General features: G+C 35.6%; 1 protein-coding gene across 7 annotated transcripts in view; it reads left to right on the forward strand.

Annotated features, from left to right (window-relative positions):
- Window positions 1-20,469, forward strand: part of lrrc7 (leucine rich repeat containing 7) — a 76,578-nt gene that overhangs the window by 29,987 nt on the left and 26,122 nt on the right. For 5 of the 7 annotated variants that reach the window (XM_042006692.1, XM_042006690.1, XM_042006694.1 and 2 more), the window contains exons 2-15: window positions 5,060-5,262; window positions 7,639-7,756; window positions 8,067-8,145; window positions 12,083-12,172; window positions 12,717-12,773; window positions 13,061-13,124; window positions 14,661-14,735; window positions 14,856-15,000; window positions 15,621-15,693; window positions 15,949-15,966; window positions 18,100-18,229; window positions 18,691-18,806; window positions 19,081-19,150; window positions 20,350-20,449. In XM_042006692.1, the coding sequence (XP_041862626.1) occupies window positions 5,060-5,262; window positions 7,639-7,756; window positions 8,067-8,145; window positions 12,083-12,172; window positions 12,717-12,773; window positions 13,061-13,124; window positions 14,661-14,735; window positions 14,856-15,000; window positions 15,621-15,693; window positions 15,949-15,966; window positions 18,100-18,229; window positions 18,691-18,806; window positions 19,081-19,150; window positions 20,350-20,449 (1,338 nt within the window). The remainder of the gene's footprint in view (window positions 1-5,059; window positions 5,263-7,638; window positions 7,757-8,066; window positions 8,146-12,082; window positions 12,173-12,716; window positions 12,774-13,060; window positions 13,125-14,660; window positions 14,736-14,855; window positions 15,001-15,620; window positions 15,694-15,948; window positions 15,967-18,099; window positions 18,230-18,690; window positions 18,807-19,080; window positions 19,151-20,349; window positions 20,450-20,469) is intronic. The other 2 variants (XM_042006691.1, XM_042006696.1) reach the window with 1 other exon arrangement.

Below are 20,469 nucleotides of genomic sequence, written 5' to 3' on the forward strand. Positions count from 1 at the left end.
CAGATTAAATATTATTTCTATGAAGATATGTGTCTAAATATTGATTTAAAAATTGTTGAACTAAGCTGTTTTTCTGCTGAAATTTCTGATTTGGTGTGACTTATATTTTGTGTAGTTAATTTTAGAAACATATCAGCCTTTTCTTTGCACCTGTCTGTGCCATTTCATGAAGGCGACAGCTTACAGCCATCTTTCATTTTTTACCTCCATAAACAATCTTCAGTTTGCTCCTTATATTTGTCACTGTCTCTTTAATTGTTGTACTTGTCTAATTCTCATGGACAACATGCTGCAAGCGCTCTGCTCTTTCTCTTGCTGCTGTCTTGACTAAAAGGCTGTTATTTTTAGTCTGCTCTGTCTTTGCATATTTAGTTGTTACATCAATAGACTTTGAGGGAAAAATCAAGCAGCAGCATTTTAAGTAGCTATTAAGAAGAATTGGGTTGTGCTTGATTGTGCACAGATTTTCAGCAGTGGATTTAGCCAGGATGTTCAGCTAATCTATGCTGGGTTATTTCTGTAAGTCTTAAAATTCAATTTACAATTACTCAGTTTCTTTACTAAATGCATCTCAAGAAAAAAATATTTTTAACATGTAGTCAGATATTATAATATCAGTTATTGGGATTAAAAAATGACTATAGGTCAAGGAAATGTCTGGATAAATCAAAAAAAGCAGGTACAAACACATAAGTGGTGGTCAGTGTAATTTGTTTATTTAGGACATTGGCTAGGATGTCAAGAAGTTGATTTGAAGCTGCACAATGCATTACCTGCAATACCTGCAAACTTAGAAAGTGTGAAAAGGTTGACAAGCTAGGAGAATTGAAGGATTTTAACATGTAAATTAAGCATAAATGTACATTTATTAAAAGCATGTACTAAGAAATTTTTGGAAAACATTGCTGTGTCAATCTTATAATAATTAATACTTTGATGCTAATACTAATTCTAAAATAATTCTAATACCATTTAATACTTTTAAATAATGTAATTCTGTGACAGTGGGAAGCTGTGTTGAACTCCTTTTACCTCAGTCTTGACCTGAATCTTTAACCAGGTCCCCCTCCATTTGAAACTCATTCCTAAATCAAGCTGAGCTACATAAATAGGGTCTTCCTTCCTTCAGCTCTCGCTTACTGGAAAAGAGTTGTCCAAAAATTATTGGCCGGGCCAGGGCTCCTTTTTCATGAGAATGACCATTTGTTAAGCATAACTCCAACTGCATTTGGTCATGTAAGATGATCTGTCAGAGCAGGTATTGCAATCACCCATAAAACCAGAAACTGGTGCGAGCTTTTGTATTCCTCTTATTTTACGAAGATAACGTAAATTAAAATCAGAATACGGAAGCAGGGCAGACGGCCTTCTCAAAATGATCTAAAGTGTACTGAGTGATGGGCTAACACACACTACTCACTGATGTTAGTTGACGCACTAACAAGTGGATAAACTTTGCATTATAAAGTGTAACATGTTGGGAAAGGTGATGTTACAGAACCGGATCATGACACCCCACACAACATTAAGTTATGCAAAAGATTATATCGATGACAGATATCGATGATCTCTTATCTTGTAGCTTTCAGCCAACAAGCAGTGGGCTTTCTTTAAAAGTCAATAAGAAGATAAGATGAGATTGTAGTACATTAAATACATAAACATGCATACAATTCCTTAAACAGCGGCATCTCTGTATAAAATCCCATAAAAGTATTTGCTGCTTTGTAGAAGTATCTATGGTGCAAAAAATCTGAAAAGAACGAGCTGACACGCAGAAGCTGCGTTGTTGCTTTTAACTGCTGATTGTCTTCCAAAAAGCATACGTGATAATGAAAAAGTGGAAAATGGGAAAATGTGCAAAAAGAAAAATATTGTCATCTTCTTCCAGTTCCATCAACAACTGCACCTCTGATATGAATAAAAGATCTAATCTGAATGTAAAATGACAGATTTAATAGAATCAAGAGTATTTGTTTCATTCATTTTGGCAATTTTCTTTTTTTTTTTTAGAAAAGTTAATTATTTGTCCACCATTTCAATGTTTTTATTTAAGTCTGATCTTTTATCCTTTGCCATCTTAAAGACTGAGAAAAAAGGAAATAGCTTAATCCAATTCAGGGTTGCAGGGAAGCTGAAGCCCATCCCAGGAATTAACAGGCGAGAGGCACCCTGGACAGGTTACCAGTCCTCTGCAGGGCCAAAAAAATGAAATAATTACTTTAAATGTTTTTATTTTTGTAGTTAATTAATTCATTGTCAAAACCCTACATTATTAGATCTAAAGCTGAGTGTTTAGGAAAGGTCTAAGGTGTGTGCTTCCTGCAAAGCCAAGTTTATACATAAGGAAGACAAGCAGTAAGTCCCAGCTGGCCTCATTACACCTGCACCGAACGTGCCTCTGGATAAGACTGTATTGATTGTAATGGTCCGGCCCTCTTAGATAAACAATCCTAAAGGATTTTTTTGTTTTAATCAGATTTCACAGGGCTTGCAACAACCCTGTGCAGATAACATGGTGTACTTACAATGCAGTGGATTGCTCTGTCTATAATCTGAATTCAGCGTATGTCATGCAGACCTGGACATGTGTGTGTTTATAGACAGATAAAGCAGCAGGTCTTATCTCTAAGCTTTCCTGTGTCTGCAGTCAACACCTTTTCCTCTTCGTGTTCACCCCTTCCTTCTCTCCTCTCTTTGCCCCTTTTGACTCCCTCTCCTCTTATCATCACAGCTGAGGATCAAACAGGAAACTGAAGTGATTGTCCGATTACTACAAAATTCACCTTTTGTTCTCTATAAAAGGGCTGACATTAAAACGTTTTTAGCTGTCATAAGTTTGAGTGTAGTTTGCATTTGGGTGTGAAAAGATAAAGCTGCATGATGAATCCTCAGTCAAGGATTTTTAATATGCATGGTTAGCCCACTTATGCCATTCAGGCAGTAGCTTTTTAGAGTTGTAAAATGGAGCGATGTTGTCAGAGTATCACAAAGGATTCAGTCTAATTATATGGTTCTGGCCTGTTGTTTGAAAAGACTCAGTGTGTGTGAATGTGTGTTAGAGAGATGAGCCTCAGCCTGCTGTGTGCTGGGTAACTGCTGGTTTGCAGAGGATGGCTGCATTACCCATCTGCCCCCGGTTTTACACCTCATTTCAAGCTCTCAAACTATTGTTGGTTCTATAACATCTGTGTCCTAAAGCAGAAGTTCTGTCTTTAAAACAAAAAAAACTACACACTTAAACAGTCATTTTTTTAATGTAGTATGTTTGTCTCTTGCCTAGTGAAGAAGATGGTGGACAGAATTCCTCATTTTCAGTTTATTTTCAATATAGCTGAAGTTATTATGACTCTTAACCTTTTGGTCCTTATGCATAAGACATCCTTTTTTTCCTTTTGTCTTTGGAAAATTTCAACTTGTTTTTATTAATTTAGGGAGCTTCCGTCTCAACACTCAGTGTTCGCACTGTTGTTAAATGTCATTAATTCCCTCTGGCAATATTTCATTTTGCTACTGATTTTGTGTTGAATGGAAAGACAAAGATAATGCTCAACCTCTACACACATGAATATTAATGGCTTCGGTTTCAAATCTTTCATTAAAACAAATATCTAAAAGACTTTCAAATGTTGAAATATTAAAAGACAGAAAAGTAATGGTCATGGGCATGTCATCATCAGTAGTTCATTTCCCAGACTGTGGCCCTCCCAGTTTTCATATCTCAAGGGCAGTACTCAAGTTTCCCAGAGTATCCACTTCTCCAAACAAATTGTGCTTGCATGCACTGACAGTGTTCACAATATTCAGATGCACTGGCCTTATGGTACAAAAAGAAATTGAGTATGATATGGAGATGCCCCCAGATCTCTAAATCTTCTTCAATTGCTGCAACTCGAAGTGTTTTTGCACAAAACGACTATTTTTTTTTAAATTTAGTGTTCAAATAATATTTAAGGAGGATCTTACAAGGATTTTACGCTAACAGTTAATACTGTCATCTATTTATTTATTTTTTTAGGGTATATAAAGCCAAGTGTCAGGTTGGCATATTCGGACAGGGAAAAAAAAATAAAAAATAATAAAAAAAAATAAATAAATAAAAATTGTTTGGAAAGTTGAAGAAAATCAGACAAACTAGAAAAAGACAAAAGAGGGAAAACAAATGGCAAAACAAATAAAGTGAAAGTGTGCAGTTTAAACCTATCAAACATTATTTACCAACAAATTGTTATTATGGACCTTTTTCAGCATATATATATATATATATATATATATATATATATATATATATATATATATATATATATATATAGTTAGTTAGTTAGTTAGTTAGTTAGTTTTCCAATCCTGGCTGTATTTTTTTTTAATTAAAGTTTTTACTGGAATAGATGAGACTACAATCTTCCAGCCAAGAATTCATTAGCTGTCATTGCTCATCCTGTGGAGATCTGATAAATGCTGGAACCAATCCCAACTCGATATGTATTTGATGCAGGGTCACCATTTTATAACAGGGCACAAAGATGATATGTCTCCGCTGATGAACTTAAATGTGAAATCTGGGTGTCACTTTAACACTGATGGATTCAGAGTCATGTATGTGTCATTTTAACACCCCCACACTTAAATTAATTCTCACAGATTTTCTGTGCAAAATGTGATTTTTTTTTATTGAATAAAAGTTAAAGTGTTTCTTTGTAATTTTGTTTATTTTATTTATCTTGAACACAGAAAAAATCTGTTACATCTGTAAACACAGCCCTCATTGCTGTTGTCTCAAATTTATTGCTGAATATTTTAAAGAAAATGCCACTCATGAATTTTAATGCAAATTCCACAGTTCATCTCTGTTGCACCAACATTTGGATGGCAGCGTGTTTTTTCAGCCTTTTGGTGATTTATCTAATAGGGATTTATTCTTTTAGCACATATTGACAATAAGCAATATTCTACATAAAAAATGCCAAAAACATCAAATAGAACATGCTGATGTACATGAGCTGCAAACTGTCTGAAATGAATCTGACAACTTGTATTTCCTGTCTTTTTTCTTTTGCAGTGCAGTGTCTGGAAATGACCACTAAGCGGAAACTGATTGGCCGGCTGGTGCCGTGCCGTTGTTTCCGTGGTGAAGAGGAAGTGATCTCAGTGTTGGACTATTCCCACTGCAGCCTTCAGCAGGTCCCTAAGGAAATCTTCAGCTTTGAGAGAACTTTGGAGGAGCTCTATCTAGATGCCAACCAGATTGAGGAACTACCCAAGGTAGTTCTGCTGCTTATGTCCACCCTTCTTTCTCTATCGTTTCTTCCTCTAATGACCACTTAACATGTTATATTGTTAACCTTTAAAGTCTGTTTGGATTGACTCCACTACTAATCAGTTCCTTGATTCTGAGCAAAATTTGCTTGTAATATAATTAATGCAAGATCTTGAGCTTTAGATACATTGAAACACATCTTTACTACTGTTAAAGAACAGTTACAATCACAATCAGTTACCTGGATAAATGATCATGATACAGATTTGCAGTTACTTTTTAATTCATAACATTTTATTTCCTGCAAAAGTGCACAAATATTCATACCTTTCCTATTCATGCTTGTATTGTTATTTCTGTACAACCACATTTGCTAAATTGGGATTGTGAATAAAATGTAAACAAAGACAGGGTGAGATAAATTGCACATCATGCTTTCTTCAATACCTTGCAAATTATTTGGAACTGACTAAACCAATAGCTGTAGTTTTGAAAGTAAAATGATTTCCCACGATTGTGTTAAAACAATTCAGCCAGCTTTACATCTGGACCTTTTTTCTGCTATAGAATTTGGTTTGACATTCTTTTGCAGTGGTTGTATGTAATGTGCTGTCAAGCTAATTTTTCACAATAGAATATATGAATTGTGTTATCACACCAAAAGCAACCTGCCTATAGGTTTCTCTCTCTCAGGACCATCACCAAATTTTAATAGTCCATTCAATAGTTAGGATGCTTTACAGAAACAGAAAATTTATTTACAGAAGGCCCAAGGGTAGAAGGAGTCATGTTGATCGGATTACCTTGATCTGACTGTTATATGAACCACGGGGTGATAGAGAACACCAATTCCTGGCCAAGTGGCAGCATCCTATGCCATTTGAGACGTTTGGAAAGCCCCAACATGCAGTGTGGAGATGTTATGCCCTTCTAATAATATTTCAAGGAGAACTACAGGTGTTGTTTATATGAAGGCCATTACATATATTGATATACTGTCCTGGTTAAATGAAAAAGATGTTGAATTGGATTTCTAAATTTAACTCATGGGAATGGAGATGCTTTAATAAGGTTGTGTGACAGTCTGCATTGTTTCTCTTCCAAAAAATGAAGTGGTGTTAAAATTGGTCTATAATCAATGTAAGTGTGTATGTGACTATGACTATATATATATATATTTATATATATAAAAACATAATAATTGTTCTATTTGTTGTACATTTTTATAGAAAAATCACATGTAGTGGATGCAGTCTGGATGACTCTAGCCAAAATTCTTACTTTAATTTTCAGCTTGTAGATAGCATGTGAATGTTCTGAACATTGCACACTGACTGAAAGGCTCAGGAACCCGAGTGAAAGTAAATTTAAAGAAAAATATATCTATATAACCAAGATACCTGTGCCCCCTTTTTGACTTAAGCCTTTTACTCTGTTATAATCCTCAGAGTGAACTGTTCCACATTTTAAACTACTAATGTTAACTTAAAACACTTCACTCTAATGTTACTAAAATATTTCACTGTAATGTTACTGCAAACCAAGTTTATTAGCTATTGAGTTATGTATTGATATAATTCCAGTAAGTTTGAATTCTATTAGTTCTGTCAGAATTAAAGAATAGAATTCTTTTGAAAAGAGAATTGTTCACAAAACATGACAAGTCTGAAGGTTAACACAGTTTGACCCTTGAAAGGATTAAATTCAAGTTTTTAAGGGGTGGCTGTTGATACAGATCACTTTTGTTTATTTCAGCTGGAAAATATTATTAAATTACTGAGATTGAAACATGGGATTAAGATATCATTGGAGGATCATGAGTGAGTAAAGTGTGAAAACTATGACCACATCTGAGTAATGTCTGGATAATGTGTGGCCACAAGATGTAATTTGTTGTATTGACAATACAGGGTAATATCTAGGGCAGTTGTCATGCATGAGGCATAGTTTTTTTAATCATGAGATGAACTATTACATTGTGATCCTGTAGTTGGGAGCAGTCTCATCATTAATGACAACTAAATAAAAGAAAGTAAAGGGATGTTGTTTTTTATTTATATTTTGTTTTGTCTTTATTTATATTTTGGAATTTGCTGAATTTTTCTATGTAGAGCACAACTGGCTGAATGTTTTTGCATTCATTCATGTTTTGTCCTTTGCGGCTATGTGGTATGTACTATGTACGTAATATGTATGTACTAGAACAATTTTGCATTATTCACAGAAAAGTTTAATAGGACAGCTTTTCTGCAATATTAAATATTGTATGCCTAATTTTATCCCATAGTTCAGCACTCTAATTTGTATATCTCTGTGCAAGATCTAGGTAATTTTATCACAAGGAAATAACATTCCCTTGTCACCTCTATGTTCTGTCATAGCAACTCTTCAACTGCCAGGCCCTGAAGAAGCTGAGCATGCCTGACAATGACCTCTCCAACCTGCCTACAACCATCGCCAGCCTGGTTAACCTGAAAGAGTTAGACATCAGTAAAAATGGTAAAATGTCATCTAAATATATATATAGTAGCAACAACAAAAAATAACCAAAGGGAAAACAACAACAACAACAACAAAAACATGTCAAATAGCAATCCACTGATTGCAATCATTTGAGTTTTTGAAAGTGTTTAAACTTACAGAAGCCTGTGAGCTTTGAAAAGTGAATAACTTGGGCAATCTGAGAGAGACTATAAAAATGACAGTTAGGGCAACCATGATAAAATTGTAATTTCACGTCATATTTTGGCAGAGATAACTATCATTATACTGTCTAACAACATTTTCTCTGACTCACTCTCTCAAACAGGAATCCAGGAGTTTCCAGACAATATAAAATGCTGTAAAGGCTTGTCTGTGGTAGAAGCCAGCGTCAACCCTATCACCAAGTAAGACAAATGCATCTTCTGATTAACAACCTGAGGGAAAATATATGCTATACATACCTAACAGCAAATATTCATGCATTTAATTTTGATGCATTTATGGAAAACAAAATGACATTTTTTTTCCTGTCACAAACGATTGACACTGCGTACACTGTTTTATGTTGTACATAGTCATATTTAGTCATTTTATGTGTTATAGTGTTGTCCCATGAAAAGATATAATGTTCCTTTCCGTGTCTGCAGCAGCCTGCTAATCTCCCCCTCCTTCTCCTGTTGTGAATCATGATGGTTGTTGGTGATCAGCTAATCGGTTTTCCTGTCAGTAGTACTGTCTCGTTGTGCTTGTTTATAGTTCAGGAGAAACCTAGCGGTTCATGGTTCACACTGGCACGCATTTACCTAAGTATTGTTTGTGGACATGCTAGCAAAAATAGACATTTGTTTCACAACATTTGTTGTCTATTTTTGCTAGCGCAAATCTACAAATCTACTAGTCATAAGACAGCCATGCATATGTCTATGAAGATAGATCAGTTTATACTTCAGCTAAGCAGGGGCGGTTGGAGTTTGATGGAGGGTCAGGTAGGTGCATTGACCAGGAAAAGGATTGTACAAATGATATATATATATATATATATATATATATATATATATATATATATATATATATATATATATATATATATATATATATATATATATATATATATTTAAGATCTTGATTTTATGTAATATTGAACTGATTATTACAACTAAAGTGATCATCTAATGCAGGGGGTGTCCAGCTCCGGTCCTCGAGGGCCACAATCCTGCAGGTTTTCAATGGGTCCCTGCTCCAAAACCACTTGACTCAAATGAATGAGTCATTGTGCAAAACCTAATAGGCTGTAGGATCTATTTAATTTGAGTCAGGTGTGTTAAAGCAGGACATTGAAAACCCGCAGGACAGCGGCCCTCGAGGACCGACTTTGGACACCCCTGATATAATGTAAAAAGAAATGTAAAAAAAAAAAAAAATGAAAAAGATCCATGTGAGCTTTGGGTTGTTCTTTCTGCTGATACAATACAGTATCTAAAGACTAAAGACTTGAATAACAGTCTGAATAACTTTGGACTAACTTATATATTTAAAACAGAGTCCACACACATTAAAGGTCACACTCTAGATTTACTGATTTCAAAGGGTTTGCACTTTTACTGTGGTTACTGTGTTTGATGTGGGCCTGTCTGATCATTACTGTGTTTTCTTTGAGAGTACGATTCCTGTTCATACAAATGTCTCAATGGAGGTGATCACAAAACAGTGTATAGCTGAAAACCTGACTGGGATGTTTAACCAGGTCTTCTCGGTAACACCTGCCCTGTCAGGGGGTTTAGTCAGTGAGCTAGTTTTAATGCTAACATGTCAGAAAGCCAGGCGCAGATGGAGAAAAACAAATCTACAAGAAGTTATATTTCTCTGACATTATTAGCAAAAACTGTCATAATGCTTGGGCCTTATTCACTACTATCGACAGGTTAACAAACCCTCCTGTGTCAGTAGCACCTCAACTCTATTCAGCCAAGACCTTTAATCAGTTTGCCAACTTTTTTATAGACAAAATCCATAATCTCAGACAAGCAGTTGATTCATCAAAAGCAGGTTCAAGAGACATACTGTGTCCACTGAAAACCAATAACCATGACACAGTTTAAATCCAATAACAGCAAAGGTCTGGGGGACATTTTAAGTTAGCTAAACTCCACCTCTTGCTATTTAGACATCCTGCCTACAGGTTTTTTCAAAAAGGTCTCAAAGACTCTAGAGCCAGATTTGTTACAGATTGTGAACTTTTCTTTACTTTTGGGCATCTTCCCAAAGCTTCTAAAAACAGCTGTAATCAAGCCTTTGCTAAAAAGGGATCATTAGACAAGACACAAATGAGCAACTACAGGCCAATGTCAAATCTTCCGTTTCTAAGTAAGAACATCGAAAAAGGTGATTTTTCATTTCAATGACTTTTTAACACAGAACAGCTGCTATGATGTTTTCCAGTCAGGTTTTAGATAGCATATGACATATGTTTGAATACAGACAATGGAAAAATGTCAATCTTAGACTTAGTGGACCTCAGTGCTGCATTTGATACATTTGACCACAATATATGACCACAATATATTACTCAAATGATTGAAGAACTAGGTGGACCTCTCTGGCACTGCACTACACCGGTTTAAAGCGTATTTAGAGAACAGGAAATACTTTGTGTCAATAGGTAATTTTGCATCTGAATAGACAAGAATAAAATGTGGAGTTCCCCAAGGTTCCATCCTGGGGCCCCTTCTGTTTAACATCTACATGCTCCCACTGTCACAGGTCATAAAGAAAAACAAAATTAGTTACCAAAGCTATGCAGATATTACAATGTCACTAGGAGACCGAGGCCCTGTATAGGCTCTTGATAAATGCATTGAGGAGATTAATGACAAGATGTGCCTGAACTTTCTTAAGTTAAAAAAAAAAAAAAAAAAAAACAAAACAAAACTGAAGTGATTGTTTTTGGAGCCCCAAAAAAATGATTAAAGGTCACCACAGAGCTTCAGTCTGTACACCTAAAAATCACCAAGCAGGCTAGAAATGGACTCAGACCTAAACTTGCTAAGGGAATCATAAAGTCAGCCTGCTGTCACCTTAAGAATATATCATGGGCAAAATGTCTCAGCAAGACCTGGAAAAACTAGTCCATGCCTTCATCTTTAGTCGGCTTGATTATTGTAACAGTGTTTTTACAAGTTCTACCTAAAAAAAATCAATTAAACACCCACAGCCAATTCAGAACTCTGCTGTTTGAGTCCTCACTAAGACCAAGAAAGTCGACCACATCAGTCCAGTTCTGAGGTCTTTACACTGGCTGCCTGAATATACTTTAAGTTCTGCTGCTGGTCTATAAAACTCTGAATGGTTTAGGACCAAAATACACCAGTAACCTCTTGACCCAGTATGAACCTGCCAGAACCCTCAGATCATCTGGATCCAGTTTCTTCTCAGTTTCCAGAGTTAAAACTACATAATGGAGAAGCTGCATTCAGCTTCTATGCTTCACACAAACTCCCAGAAAGCCTCAGATCAGCTGAAAAAGACCCACCTATTCCCTGCTGCATTTCAACAGTTTTATTTGGAAGTCAAGATCTGCATCTGTTTAATACTGTTTTTCTGCACACTGGAACTTTATTTCTTGCATTTTATCTATTTTGTTTTAGCTTTTTAATTCTCCTTATATTTAATTTCTTTGAATGTTTTTTTAATGAACTTGTTATTGCTTCCTGCACCCCGTGGGAATGCTTTTAATATTTGATGTAAAACACTTTGAATTGTCTTGTACATGAAATGTGCTATACAAGTAAATTTGCTATGCCTTCCCTAAGAATGGACATATTTTAGGCATAGTCATGAATGGATATGAATTATGATTAATTGTGATTAATCTGATTTAAAAAAAAAAAAAAAAAATATATATATATATATATATATATATATATATATATATACACCCATATGACCATAGCCCTTTCCCAATGTCTTGTAGGCTCAGTTATGTATAGTCAGTTCAAAATCTACATATTTTTAGCTATTCCAGTCAAGAGCTTGTGTTGTTTGAGGTTCAGGGGTTATGTTTGTAATTGCTATTTTCCTATTTAGTGATGGTTATGAAGCAAAGAATGCTGCAGACAGAAGTGTTTGTTGTCTGTGTGTTGAGTGTGTTCAGCAGATGAGTCATCTCCAGTCCAACAGCAGCAAGCAGTTTCTGCAGGGGTTATTATTGGGAAATTGCCCATGTTTGATTCCAGAAAAGCCATTTAAGAGCATCTCTTTTTTTTTCTTTCTTAGTCTGTTTTGCACATTTTCCTATTTTCTGATTCTATTCCTAGTGTCTTTATCATCTGTATCCCTATCTAGACTCCCAGATGGTTTCACACAGCTCCTGAATCTGACCCAGCTCTTCTTAAATGATGCCTTCCTGGAGTATCTGCCTGCTAACTTTGGCAGGTAAAATAATGCATGAGTGAGATCCTAGTTATTCAATTCCTAATAAACATTCACATGCACAGGATTGTTAGCTTATACAGTGTACAGCTAAATGTTCACCTAAAAATAGTCATTTTTAGGTGAACATCTAGATGTTGTATTATTCTTTCAAAGTATTCAGCCCAAAGCTTATAGTGCATTTCTGTCTTGGTGGCTAAAATAACTCATAATTGTCCTTTTTAGCAAAGTTTAATAAAATGTTTTCATTTTCATTTGATTGTGTTATTTTCTCGTTGGTGTGAAATACAGCAAATGGAAATCTAAATTAACAGAGACCCTCCAAATGTAAGCATGTCCATAGAGATGAACACAGGGAAGAAAAAAAATGTCAACTGAAGAAATCAATTGAATTACCCAGTTTTAGAGTTGATTAATTAGATGAAACCTGTTAGTTTCCAACTTCATGTTATGTGGCCTTATGTGACTTTTTGATTGATGACTGTTATATTTGACAGAGTACAAGTAGAAGGAATTAAGTTTTGGCTTATGTGCCATCTGTTTTAAGACTCTCCAAACTACGGATCCTGGAGCTGAGAGAGAACCACTTGAAAACCATGCCAAAGTAAGACAAGTCACCATATGTGTGATTGTGTGTGTATGTGAGTAAGACAAAGACACTATGTTTAATTTTGATTCTGCAGCTCAAACACAGATGCCACATGATTCTGCAGAGAATTTAAAACTTCCAGGGGGAGTCATACTTCTGGTTTGCAGCTACCCCTGCTGCCTGAACAAAAATGATAATCAGATAATCAGAGTCAAATTATGCATACTGTTCTATTCATATGCCATAAGAATGATGTGTTTTCCTACTAAGCTTTTAACCATTTCTGCAAATTTTCCTCTCAGGTCCATCCACAGACTGACACAGCTGGAAAGGCTGGATCTGGGTAGCAATGAATTCTCTGACCTGGTGAGATAGATTTATTTAATCTAATTTTACAAGTTAACGTAGTGAAAATTGTGTTAGAAAAGGCAGAGTTTGAATATATGATGATGATGCAATGTTTTACAACAGGCACAAAAAGTACAGTGTTGATGCTTTATAAATGGTGCTATGTACAGTTGGGTATTTCTTTTTTCTTTTTGTAAGCTTCTACAATGTTTATTGCAATGTAGTGAAATATATATTTTAGGCTGAACAAAAGTTTTCCTTACCATGCTTGTGATGTATGAGATTCTGAATATCAAAAGAGTTCGAAGCCCTTTTCACACTGCCTATTCAAAATGTAACTGTTGTGCTTTTTTCCACATCATTGTCTTGTTTGTAAGGTATGTTTTTGAAATTGTGGTCAAACGTGTTGTTCCTCTGAGCTGGCAGTAGATTTAATCATAGAGCTCAAAATAAGTGTGCGTACCTTGGAACGGTATAGTCAGTTCCAGTCCACCTTCAAGAACTAATTGGGCCTCTGGAGATATATATATATATATATATACACATATAGTTCTACTCATACTACCTTTTGGAGTAGCTGCACTGATACTATTCATGAGTGGGCATCTGATCCTTCTGCAGCAAACAGTAAAGGTTCTGAAAAGGGTGTTTCTCTCCAAAGTGTCTTTTTAAAATGACCATGCAGTTGCCTGTAGGGGAACCCAGTGGATAGGTGAGGATGAAAATATTCACATCACAGTGGCCTCAATAAATGATCAAACATGAAAACTGTGAATGGGCTTTTAGAGAGAATCAGCACGATGGAACACACTGTTGTGGACACTCATGCTGCTGTTGCTACTGTGATTCTGCAATGCCAGCATGCTATTTGAGAACGGAAACTAAAACTGTGTTAAGCTGCCTCTGTTTCGTCAGTATGAAAGAACAAAGGAAAGCAATGGCAGCACAAAAGGGAATTATTTCTTTTTGCAAAGCAGTGCGATCCCTGTTTGATAAGGCTTAAGACTTTTGTACTTGAAATAGTCCTGTATGATCCCATAAAGCTGGGACACCAATGTTTTAACAGTCATATGTGCATTTGCAAGTAAATTTGCCTTTTATGATAAAGAAGTGAAATAAAAGATGTGAAGAGAAAGTGGCAAGCATTATTCCTCTGTATAAAAGTACAGGTTCAGCTGGAACCTGACATGAAAGACAAGAAGAGGCAGAGTGGTGGAAAAGAGTGCTGTTTGGATACTGACAAGATATAATATTAAGGTCAAACAGTAAGGACTGTGATATGAGAAGGGTGGCTTTGTGTTGCGCTTCCTGATAATATAATGAGGGCATGGCTGGAGAGGATGCCAGTCTCAACCATATTGCTAGCGTTTTAACTATTTACTTCTGCAGTCTTGATCTGCAAATGCACACTAGTTTATTTAAGAGGGTGATATTTTTGTCAGAATAAAAATAATTAGTCATTTCACATAAACAGCTGCATAACTGCAGATTGATTGGGTTTTTTTTCAATGAATTTCAAAACTAAACATGTGGGTTCTTCTTTTTACATGTTAGCCGGAGGTGTTGGAACAGATACACAACTTGAAGGAGCTGTGGCTGGATAACAACTCTTTACAGTCTATACCAGGGGTAAGGACAGCATTCACAGGGAAATCAAAGAGCATCGCTGAGATGATAGTTTAAGATCTACACACTCTGGCAGGCTTTTATTAAAGTTTCCCTTCTCTTCCTCCTCACCCCCCCACCCAGTCAATAGGGAAGCTTCGTCAGTTGCGGTACTTGGACTTGGCTAAGAATCGAATTGAGACGTTGGATACAGAAATTTCAGGCTGTGAAGCCTTAGAGGACCTGCTGCTATCCTCCAACATGCTGCAGCACCTCCCTGACTCTATAGGTGCACACTCGGGCACCATGCACAAACATACACACATAGACACACAGAAACAGCCAGTGGTCATTCAGAGTTGTAGTCAAGCTCTTACATATGTTCACATGCTCTGAAAATCAGCTTATCATTTTGAAAAAAAACACGTTTGTTTTTTCTCTTGCTGATTGAAACCATTCTCAAGTGAGCTCTGTAAATATGAGCCTACAGCCAGCGTTTAGTTTACTTTGCATAAAGACTAGAAACAGGGAAGCGTTAGCCCCATTCTATCCAAAATGTAGCATGGTAATTAATGAACAATAGAGGAAATGGGAAGTAAATTTATTACTTGCTTGTTTTTTTTATGTTTATAAGCTGAGATAAACTAACTAGCTACTGGCAACAGCTTCATAGTTATGTAGCAGAGTTGTATTGGTCTTCTCATCAAACTCTCCACAAGATTACAATCAAGCATATTTCTCAGATATCATACTAATTAATCAACTTCTGACGGAACAGTGCAGCAGCTGCATTTTGCTGTATTAGTGCCCTACAGAGCAAAGGATTCAGTTTGTTTGAAGGAAAAATTTGACACATTTTAGAAAATTACATGTAATAAATACAAATGTGTATATTTGCATGTGATTTAGGAATGTTAAAGAAGCTGACCACACTGAAGGTAGATGACAACCAGCTGACCTCACTGCCTCACACCATTGGAAGGTAAGAAGCTGACACCCACTTCCACATAAGAAAAAACTAAAACAGCAGTCATACACAGTAAACTTTGATTTACTCAAAAACTTTCATAAACTTCCTTTTCTTTTACTATTTTTTTTATTTTCTATTTTAAGTTCAGAATGGGTTGTTAGTGGGTTATTGTTTATCTTGTTTATTAATATAAGCAGCTGTTTCGTTATGCTGGCTGATGTTTGGGGGGGTCTGTGTGTTATGTTCGCTGCGTTGCCATGGCATTAGCCCGAAGCCCAAGCAAGGGTGAGTAACAATAGCTTCCTGGATCCAGGGGTGTGTTCAGAGACAGGCAGATGTTCAACTGTGTCACAGATACAAAAGTTTAATCTTATAACTACATGCAGAAAATGTTAGAAACATTTTATATATATTTGAATTACATGCAAACATAAACATATTTCTACAATTCATCAATGTCCACACCACTGGAAATAATATTTTAATTTAGTAGATTTTAATTAAATCTACTAAAATGGGCTAAAAATTTAATAAATAATTAGATAATAAATAAATAAAAAAAGGCTGGTCCCAAACCAAAAATGGTTGCATGTAAGGTAGTGATGCCATTATCATTTATCTGGTGTCTGTCCCAGTTCAGGTCCAGTAACATTAACTGCATTATTCGATTCTGAGAAGAAAAAAATAAATAAATAATTTGGCAGAAAAAAATAGTCACTTGTTTGTTAACACAGTTTACATTAACAGAACAAAATTTCAATACATCAGAATAACTTGCCTTACTGTGTGCCTAAATCCTATTCTAGTCCACATTTTACATCAACTTATCTTTTTGAAAGAATTGTATTTGAACATAATGAATTTCTGTCTTTCTGAACAAGTCCCAGGTTCTAGCTTTGACAAGTAGTGCTGTAGATTGATAACTTTCCCTTAAAGATCCTTTATCCATTTAGTGTTTTAATTTATTTTGACTCATTATGCCTTTACAGCATTTCTGTTAGTGTTTGCAACAAATACATAAGTTTGAAACAAGTTTCCTTTTTGTATTAATATATCTTATTTTACTTGAAGTTGCTTTGTAGATGCAGAATTTGAGACTGTACTAAAACCAATGCATTTCCTAACTGTATCAGTATAGTCAATGTTGTTTAAAGTTATATAAATACAAAGCTCAATCAGCAGAAAAAGTGTTGTAACTTAAATAATATGCTTGTTTATTGCAGTTGTTTATTGATTTACTTTTTTTTATTTACAGGATTTTACTATAATTACTTAACCTTTTCCCTGATTCCATGATTTTTCAAAGCTTATCCAGATGTCACCCTGAGCTGTGAGCAAGCCACGCTTCCTTAGCAACACATTATTGAATGTAGGAGGATCAACCTAGAAATCTTACAAGCATTGCTGAATAGTTGAATTTGGTACATATATTTGTCTGATAGTTTTGGTAGTGAATTTGGTTTGGAACTGTTCAGACAAATAACAGAATAGATAACCTTGCCTTAAAGCTTGTTATGGGACACAAAACTCCTCTCCTCTCTTTTCCTCTATCGTCCTGTCAGACCGTATGGTTACCCAGATGGTCTGGCCTACTGGGAATAATAACAGCAGACTAATTCAATGTTAACAGTGACATTACATTAATGTAAAACTCTTGTCTCATTAGCATTAGCCGGCTGTTAATGTGACACCAGGCCAGTGGAGAAAGTCAAAGGGGGTTCATGGTGTCCTGTAGGGGTTTGCAATAGATGTTATTGAACATCGGAGTGGAGTGGAGAAGCTGAGGTCCAAGTTAAAAGACATCAAAATAGAAAATTAAGGATGGGTGAATTTAATGAGATCAAATTAATTGAATATCTTAATCCTCTTTGGCTGATTGAATAATTTACTCATCATTGAAAATGATGATTTTTTCCTTTTCTTAAAACTCTCTTCTCTAAAGTTGTTGCTAATTTTCTTTATTATTCTCAACAAATCTTGTGAAAATAATGAAACTAAGATCCTTACAGGTTAGTCATGCCAGATTTAGAAATTTCCAATAAAAGCTTGACACGTGAGTTGGGACTATTTTCACTTGTGGGATTATACACGTTTGGTGTGTGATTACCACAGCAAGGCAGTGTGTGGAACTTATTTCTGACTATAATGCATTCTTTATCTTCTTTATGTAATAAAGGAACATGTCACTGAGGGTGATCATGATGGTAACTGTGTTTTAATAAGAAGAAAGCACTACAGAACAAAGTATAAAGTTTAAAAGTTGGCTCACTTCTTCCTGGTTTCAGTCTTTTCACAGGATTTGTTGAGAGCTGTGTCAGCATTCTTAATTTTTAAAGCCAAAATTTGCAATAAAAATGTTGTACTTTGCAGAATGATTTCCTTTCTTTCTGTGTCATGGTGTCTCTTCCTATCACCCAGTCTGTCTCTGTTGGAGGAGTTGGACTGTAGTTGTAATGAACTGGAGTCGTTACCCCCCACAATTGGCTACCTGCACAGCTTGAGGACCTTTGCTGCTGATGAGAACTTCCTTGCAGAGCTGCCTCGGGAGGTAGGGAGATCACTCACAGATGCAGCGCTGATGTCACTGATATCATTTAGATATGATTTAGAAGTTGAAGAAATTATTAGTAGCTCCACCGAAATTTGCACACAGGTGTAAGTATTCGACAGCTCCAGTGGTTTTCTTTGTTTCTTATAATTACATACAGAATAATTTTGAGTTATTTTAAAACTCCCATATTTAGAGTGACATGATGTGCTGGGATGCCATTTCTGATATTGTCAAGATTACAACTTAAAAGAAAATAGTATGTTTTGTTTTGTTTTAAATAGTTAATGAAGTTCTTCTTAAGTCATAAATTAAACACCACTGAAGCTGCTCATAATCTGTGTAAAACCTTTTCTTCACTGGTGTGACATATAAAGGGGATTATGTTCAAGATATAACATTGATATAAGTGATCTAATTGGTTTTTAATATGTGTGTGTGTGTGTGTGTGTGTGTTTCAGATTGGTAATTGCAGAAATGTGACGGTGATGTCGTTGCGGTCCAACAAGCTGGAGTTTCTTCCAGATGAGATTGGACAGATGACCAAACTACGTGTCCTTAACCTTAGTGACAACAGGTACACACACACACACACACACACACAAACAGCCAGGCAGAGGCTGAGCTATGACTCAGAAATTATAATAGTCAAACACACACAAGCATGCAACACTTTCTCAATGGCTGTTTTGATTCTGTAGCTGCTCTCACGGTCTGTAGTTACCATAGGAATGGGTGAGTATGTTGCCATGGTTACGTGCTCTGCAGGTTGTACTGTACGTGGGCAGTCGAAAGATCTCTCTTTCTTTCTCACCCCTCCCTCCTTCCCTCTGTCTCTGTGCCTTTCTCAGGTTAAAGAATCTACCGTTTACCTTCACTAAGCTCAAGGACCTGGCAGCTCTGTGGCTCTCAGACAATCAGGTGCTTTTTTTCTTCCTGCACTTTTGAAATGTGCATACATACTTACTTGTTTGCTGCACAAGCAGCCAAAGTCATCCAACATATTAATGTGATTATCAGATAGGCTTATTTTGGCACATTTTAGTCAGGATTAGTTCTCATTCACAGGCTGCATTAAGTCTTATTCCTTTGTATTATCTAAAAAGTAAGTTCAGAAATTGTGGACAAGAATAAAAGAAACATTGAGAGCATTATTTCTCAACTAATGATAAACAGGTGATGGAACAAAAGTACCAAATTTGCTATGATTATTCTTTCTCTCACCATTTATCCGTGCTTATTTTTGCAGAGAGATCAAATTTATTTTTTGGGGTGTGTTACTGACTTGATAATGTACTTTCTCCAGAAGCTTCATCACATTTAATCTTCCCCAATAGAATTCTAAAGCTGTATCTCAATTAATTACATTATAGATCCTCTCGATTTTTATGCTCAGTGCAATGCCAAGCTATTTTTTATTTCCATGATCATTAATCATGTTGTTTTTATCTACAGTGTGATGTGACAAAAAATCTTTTCAATACTTTTAATGTTCACTTTGAAGTTTAATTGAAGCTGTTAAATTCAATCAAAAGACACACCAACAGTGAATCCTTATTTACTTGCTGAGATATGAAGCAGATTTAAAATTCAAATGCAATTTGTGAAATGGCAGTGCAGACTTACATTTACATTTAAAATAGCTGCTTATGTATTCATGCTCTGCCTCAGAATTCAGACTGAAATTTATCCATGCTGTTTAATGCATTACATCTGTTAACACTGATCATGGAAATTCAGTTAAATTGGCATTAAAGTTTCAAAAAGAATAAGATGGTTTATTTGCATTACATAATAAAAAGGAGAAGAAAACTTTTAATGTACTACAATTACTAATTATATTCACATCACATTAACATTTGACATGTTTTATTTTAGCATAAAAAAAATTAAAAACCTGACAGTTCATGTCTGATAAAAATTCATTTGTAATCCAAAAATTGAACATTTAATCTAAAACTGAAATAATTTCTTTTTGTAAAGTCAAGCTTCTCATTAACTGCAGAGAAAGAGCAAACATATTTGCTTCTAGGTGTAGGTTAAAGTTAGGAGATAATATATCATCAGTTAAAGGTTATGCAGAAATACTAACATGAACCTGTGTGTCTCTTTCTTTGCAGTCCAAGGCTCTGATCCCACTGCAGACAGAAGCCCATCCAGAAACCAAACAAAAAGTTTTGACCAACTACATGTTTCCTCAGCAGCCACGACATGATGAGGGTACAAACTGTGTGTCTCTG

The sequence above is a fragment of the Melanotaenia boesemani genome, chromosome 14, assembly GCF_017639745.1.
Source record: "Melanotaenia boesemani isolate fMelBoe1 chromosome 14, fMelBoe1.pri, whole genome shotgun sequence".
Taxonomy (NCBI): Eukaryota; Metazoa; Chordata; class Actinopteri; order Atheriniformes; family Melanotaeniidae; genus Melanotaenia; species Melanotaenia boesemani.